Source organism: Olea europaea, chromosome 2, assembly GCF_002742605.1.
Source record: "Olea europaea var. sylvestris chromosome 2, O_europaea_v1, whole genome shotgun sequence".
NCBI lineage: Eukaryota > Viridiplantae > Streptophyta > Magnoliopsida > Lamiales > Oleaceae > Olea > Olea europaea.
The window spans coordinates 4,033,350-4,036,660 of NC_036238.1; the positions used below are offsets into that span (position 1 = coordinate 4,033,350).

Consider the following 3,311-nt stretch of genomic DNA (forward strand, 5'->3'; position numbering starts at 1 on the left):
GAAATAAGTGTAATCTAATTATTTTGTCTAAAATCTTAATTTGTTAAAAAAGTAGGTTATTTATTTTTCACGTACACAAGATATTTATTTTTAAGTCGAAAGCCTCACATGACATAATTTTGATACTCAGTAGATTGAACTTCGAATTTTTATCTATTTTAATATTATGTTAAAATGTTCCCGTAGCACGATTCTTGTTTTAATTTTGTTAGACAAGTTATCAAGTATGAAAGTCTATTATTCTCTTTCTTTTTATATACAAGTTCGTTCATATCGAACCGATAAAATCGATTCTATTCTAGAGACAAGTCGAACCATGAAATGGACTAATACTTCTATTATCTACTATCTTATATAATCAAAATTTAACTATATTTAAATGTCTTCGACACTTCTAAAAATAGTCCCCTCCCCATCCCACCTCACATTGCATCATCCCATGGCGTTTTCTCTATCTCATACCACCATAAATATTTCTCCTTCCACTCCAATCCTCTTCTTCTTTCATCTCTGAAACTGATGAAGGAAGAAGATACAGTGCATGTTAGCATTAGTAATGGAGAATCCATATCATGCACCAACTGCGCATGGCGATGACGGATCCCGGCTATCGTTAGGGTTCCCTCTTGGAACCGCCCTCCTCCTGCTTCTTATCTTCATCCTGAGTGGCATATTTTCTTGCGTATGCCACTGGGAGAAAATCCGCTCTCTCCGCCCAGCAGCAGCGGCTGCCGGCATGGATCTTGACGGAGGCAACACTCTTGCCCCCTCCACATCTAAACCTACAAACATGGTAAATAAGCATATTTTTTTCTTTAAGAACTTATTTTAGACGAAACAGCTTAACATGATAGAGATTGTAAAGTTCTTAAAATCAAATCTTCCTGTCACTTATTCATAAAATTTTTGTACGTGTAAGGTTTTGATGAAAAAATAAATCTAGTCTGAAATGTAGATGCTATGTGTTCCTTCTTTCAACTTCTTACATGAAATGATCATCCAAATTATTTTTCAAAAATATACTTCAATTTTGATGACTAAAAATTATTAATAGAATTGGGTACTCAGTGAATAATTGGTTTGTAAAGAATTTCTTCATTATGTATAACATTTCATATATTTTGAGATAATGGTTCTTGTTGAAAAGCCTCGTCTAAGAGCTAAAACCGTTTAACAGGTGACAACATGTGTATATTTAATTTTATGTTTCAACTTTCATACACAATGAGTTCAAATTATAAAACACGTATGTATTTTCTATTTTTCAAAGCAGGACCAAAGCTTGCCAGTTTTGATGCCGGGGGATCATGTTCCCAAGTTCATAGCATTGCCACGTTCATGCCAGCCTCCGCCGCCGGGAAGAATCTTTGTTGAAGCACAGAAGCCGCCGCCGTCGCTCGGAGTGGCCGTGTCTTAACAGATATGCTGTTGAACCACCGTGTAAATTAATATAAAACCTGTTAATGTATACTTCAGATCAGTTCAATCCAATAACCATTTTAGGACTAAACCAATATACGTGCAACCCGCACATTTTATTTATATATACTTGTAATGCGTTTGGTTATATTAGGTTTTACAGTATTTCATCATTATTGTACAGACAAGCAAACGAACGGTTAAAATATTCACGATTTAGAACTTAGAAGTATCTAATCCTCTGTAAAATAGAAGGAACGCCATCTTGCGTGTATTACTGAATTTGTTCGAACAATCCTGTAAAAACTTTTGAATGTTAATTATGTAATGCAATGATTGGAAAATGGATTTTATAAACCTTAAAATTCTAAACATATTTATAAAATGTAAAAATAAAATATTATCACCTTAATATAATATTTCTGTTTCGCGCGGGTTAGTCGCTAACAATTAAAAAGGATCAGACGATTGTGTAAGGGACAAACCTCTTGAGATAAAGTTCCAAAAATGAGTGTTCTTTTATTGGCGATGACTTTACAATTGGAAATGAAAAACAACTTGCCTTCAAAGGGCGCAAGCACACGAGTTACTGAAAGAAAAGTGTTTAAATCTAAAAATTAAGGAAATGAAAATTACATATTCTCTGTTCGAGAGTTTCTGATTCGGTCCATTGCTTCTATGTCCTTTCTTCCTTTTATACTTCATAGGCGATCTCTTTGGGATCAACTACTCTAAAAACTGCTTGATCGTCCTATAATTACCCACTTTCTTCGTAATGGCCATTTTGTCATGAAAACTGCATTTTAACTGCTGCCATTACCTTTCATCGTTCAACCGCTTTCGATTGAATTCCTTTAATCGTGGAACGTGATAGGGATGCTTTAATAACTGCCTTGATAACTGCACCTCTTGATAACCACGACGCGTTATGTTTGTTGATACCTTGGGCGACTTGAAGGTTTGGGTGAGAATAGAGTAACAGCTCTGGGCGACTGTATGACACTCCATTCGCTCAGATTCTGGACGACTTGCAAACTTGGGCGATGGCGTCACCGCGTTCTTGGACCTCCTTATTTGGGCCTTCATCTTGATTTGTTAGATTGGGCTTCGTTCTTTGAGCTATCTGACTTGGGGATCCTCCAATTGGGCTGTTCGATTTGGGCTGAATTTTTATGTGTCAACAATTACTCCCCAATATAGCAGAATTAATAATAATTATTAAATTTTGCCATATTCACTTTGTGTTTCCAGCAACATTCGAAATTCTCAAGAATTTCAATCATCGTTTCCTTCTATAACTTGAAAAGGTGCGTCGTTTTGCAAACCCTTATAAATCCCAAACACAGCATTTCACTGCTACCAAACCACGCCTCATATTTTTTGCGTCTCTTTCACGATTCACTATTCATCTTTTGCTTCCCTGCTACGTAACCCTGAAAAGCTTCGTTCCTTCTCAAATGGCTGCTTCACAATCTCAAACTAGCGATTCCTTTAGTTTTGATGACTTTCAGAGACTTCTGAGTCGTCCATACATAACCCTAAGTTTTCTCGCGCCCGCCGACGTTGGACGTAATGAGTTTTACTTAGGTCCTTTCTTCAACAATGCGGAGGCAGTTGAACAGGCGGCGGTGGGTCAACTGTTTCCTTGCACTCATGGCCCTCCTTTTTTAAATTCTCTACCGCTAGTGCCACTTCGCGAAAGAGGTATTCGCACTTGGCCTAAATCTGACGTAGCTTTTCGTAGGTGACATGCTCGCCTTGTGGGTAATGGCCCTATTAAGGCACTTTTTGATAGCGCTAGGATTTCTGATTTGTTGGAAATCTCGATCCGCCCCCCTACTTTTGATTCAGCACTCTTTTCAAACGCCTTGAGTTTTTGGTCTTCTGAGTAT

The 3,311-nt window shown here is 37.2% G+C and overlaps 1 protein-coding gene across 2 annotated transcripts; it reads left to right on the forward strand.

Moving 5' to 3' along the window:
• Positions 1-403: 403 nt before the first annotated feature.
• Positions 404-1,592, forward strand: LOC111408978 (uncharacterized protein At5g65660-like). Of its 2 annotated transcripts, none has more exons than XM_023038860.1 (2): positions 404-793; positions 1,271-1,592. In XM_023038860.1, exons 1-2 carry the CDS (start codon positions 542-544, stop codon positions 1,415-1,417), a joined length of 399 nt encoding a protein of 132 aa, XP_022894628.1. In that variant the 5' UTR covers positions 404-541; the 3' UTR covers positions 1,418-1,592. The 2 variants fall into 2 exon arrangements, with proteins under 2 accessions (XP_022894628.1, XP_022894636.1); XM_023038868.1 differs by having other exon boundaries at positions 1,274-1,592.
• Positions 1,593-3,311: the final 1,719 nt, after the last annotated feature.